The sequence below is a fragment of the Patagioenas fasciata genome, chromosome 21 (assembly GCF_037038585.1).
Source record: "Patagioenas fasciata isolate bPatFas1 chromosome 21, bPatFas1.hap1, whole genome shotgun sequence".
In the NCBI taxonomy this organism is placed as follows: Eukaryota; Metazoa; Chordata; class Aves; order Columbiformes; family Columbidae; genus Patagioenas; species Patagioenas fasciata.
Window position 1 is genome coordinate 6,495,400 of NC_092540.1, and position 2,978 is coordinate 6,498,377.

At 50.4% G+C, this 2,978-nt stretch overlaps 1 protein-coding gene across 1 annotated transcript; it reads right to left on the reverse strand.

The window, feature by feature from the left end:
- Window positions 1–1,816: 1,816 nt before the first annotated feature.
- Window positions 1,817–2,740, reverse strand: LOC136111012 (olfactory receptor 14A16-like). Its single transcript, XM_065854822.1, has one exon. It carries the CDS (start codon window positions 2,738–2,740, stop codon window positions 1,817–1,819), a length of 924 nt encoding a protein of 307 aa, XP_065710894.1.
- Window positions 2,741–2,978: the final 238 nt, after the last annotated feature.

The window sequence follows — 2,978 nt, forward strand, 5'->3', positions numbered from 1 at the left end:
AGGAGATCTCCAGCAACGTGGCAAAATCACAGAAGTTGTCATCTCCAGTGAGGTCACAGAACTCTGGGGCAATAATGAAATGATTACTGTAGGGAATAGAAATCCCTGTAGCCAAGGTGCAGCTGCCTTCTGGAGACAGACCGTCCAGTGCATGACTCTTCCATTCAGGTGGTTTCTTGGGGAAGTTACTCTCAACATGAAGTGACCTCAATACACCGTCCCACAGGCCTTCATGGCCTCCACAGCAACAGCTGATGGTATTTATGCTCATTCGGGTTCATCTCTCCCAACACATGATGTGCATGCTCATATCTTGCCTCAATGTAACCAAGACTTCTTATCTAGTCACTTGGTGTCCTTCCATGGAGGGAAGAACAACCTCTCTCAGCTGTGGTGAGAGGACAATGACCTACAAGGTGGTTGCAAGGGGCTGGTCTGTGACAACTGTCCTGGGGTAGGTGCCCCATGTTGTCCAGGAGCTTGGGCACAGACCAGACCCTGCTCTGCTGGTCTTTCATGTCTCTCCCAGGAGGCCTGGCTGTGTGAGAACATTGCTGCGTGGCCCCACCATTCACACTCACACACTTCATCTTTTCACGGGTGCAAGTGTCGACAGTGTGAGAACAAGCGCTAGTGGAAAAACACAAGAAGCAAGTACCGTATGGTGCATGATACATCAAGGACAGAGGGACTGATACAGGATTGATACATCAAGGACAGAGGGATAGCTTATGACAGACAAACACTGTGTTTAAGGCAGTGACTTTGGTGGGAACACAAAATGCATCACTTATGTACTGACTAACTTGGCAAATCCGCAAATGTTTGAGCAAGCATCACAGCAAGTATAAATGCAAACTTGAGTTTGTAATAAATGTCTCTCATTGCACCTTCCCAAGAGTCCGTGCCTCATTCACTGCACCCTCACTGGCTCTTTGTTGAAACACAAAACCATGGGCTGATCCTGACTGCCTCTGGGTGACCTCCTGCACCACAGCACTGCCCTTCCAGTGACATTTCTTCCTCCTGATATCCAGCATGCACCTTCCAAGTTGTCCTTGTCAGTTATTTTTTTCTCCTCTCTGGCCTCTTCCCACTACCATGGAAAGCTCGACTATCTCAGAAACTGCTCTTCAGGCAGGGACTCCAACCCATCAGACTTCTTGTGGTGTTTAGCCCGACCAGAGATAAGTAACCTCACCATGGACTCCTTATGCACCCATGGATGTTGAGAGACAGAGTGTTTCCCTTGTACACACAGATGCAGGAGTCGCTGTGTCTCTCTGACCTCCTGCTACCACTCCAGGAGGCTGGGAGGCACCTCAGCCCTGCCATTTGTCACCCTACTCTGCACTTACATGAGATACATGAAGAATGGACATGGGAACTTCTGTTCCAGGAAGCACATCCCAGTGCTACATTCAGGTGGTTCCTCAAAGGATGAAACTCTCAACATGAAATAAAATCAAGACACTGTCTGTCCCACTGACCTTCATGGAACCCCAAGGAACAGCCAATGGTGTTTCTGCTCACTCGGGTTCATCACCTCAGAAGCACTTTATGTGTTTGTTTACATCTTGTCTGTACAATGCAAACATGGACATCTGACCTGCTCATTAGTTGTGCTGCCAGGGAGGGACAAAGAACCTCTCCAAGCTGAAGTGAGAAGCCAGTGCTGGAAATGCTGGTTGTGAGGGGTTGCTCTATGAAGATTGACCTGCAGCAGGTTCTCTAGGGTGTCCAGTGGACACGGGCACAGCCACTCAGTGAGAAAATGATTTACATGGTATATGCTATGCAGAAGATCATGGGCAGTTTATTGCTCCACAAAACAGCCATTAATTAATTGCCACACTGAGTCCTTGATCTCCTTGTTCCTCATACTGTAGATGAGGGGATTCACTGCTGGAGGCACCACTGAGTACAGAACTGACACCAGCAGATCCAGGGATGGGGAGGAGAAGGAGAGGGGCTTCAGGTGGGAAAATATGACAGTGCTGACAAACAGGGTCAGGTGAGGGAGACACATGGAAAAGGCTTTGTGCTGTCCCTGCTCAGAGGGGATCCTCAGCACAGCTCTGAAGATCTGCACATACGAGAAGAAAATGAAAACAAAACAGCCGAATGCGACTGAGAAAGAAATCGCAAGAAGCCAGACTTCCCTGAGGTAGGTGTTTGAGCAGGAGAGCTTGAGGATCTGGGGGATTTCACAGAAGAACTGGTTCACAGCATTGCCCTTGCAGAGTGTCAGTGAAAATGTATTGGCCGTGTGCAGCAGAGCATAGAGGAACCCAGTGCCCCAGGCAGCTGCTGCCATGTGGACACAAGCTCTGCTGCCCAGGAGGGTCCCGTAGTGCAGGGGTTTGCAGATGGCAACGTAGCGGTCATAGGACATGATGGTGAGGAGCCAATACTCTGCTGAAGCTAAAAAGACAACCAGAAACACTTGGGCAGCACATCCTGTGTAGGAGATGGCCCTGGTGTTCCAGAGATAGTTACCCATGGATTTAGGGAGAGTGGTGGAGATGCAGCCGAGGTCAAGGAGGGAGAGGTTGAGGAGGAAGAAGTACATGGGGGTGTGGAGGTGCTGGTCCCAGGCTATGGTGGTGATGATGAGGCCGTTGCCCAGGAGGGCAGCCAGGTAGATGCCCAGGAAGAGCCAGAAGTGCAAGAGCTGCAGCTCCCGCGTGTCTGTGAACGCCAGGAGGAGGAACTGGGTGATGGAGCTGCTGTTGGACATTTCCTGCCTCCAAGTATAGGGCACTATCATAGGTAGACCTGAGATATCTCCATGTCTTTGCATCAGTTGTCACCAGCAAAGTCTTCCAGGCCTTTGTGCTTTCAGGCAGGACTCTGGAGGGCAACAGCTGTGGTGGAGGGGGATCAAGACAGGGCTTTCATGAGCAAACTGCAGCCTTACCAGTCCTTGGGACCAGAGGGTTGGCATCCAAGAGCGCTGGGAGAGTGTTTTTCCCCAG

Coding starts and splice junctions, on each gene's coding strand:
- LOC136111012 (XM_065854822.1), bottom strand. CDS start 2,740: ATGTCCAACAGCAGCTCCATCACCCAGTTCCTCCTCCTGGCGTTCACA.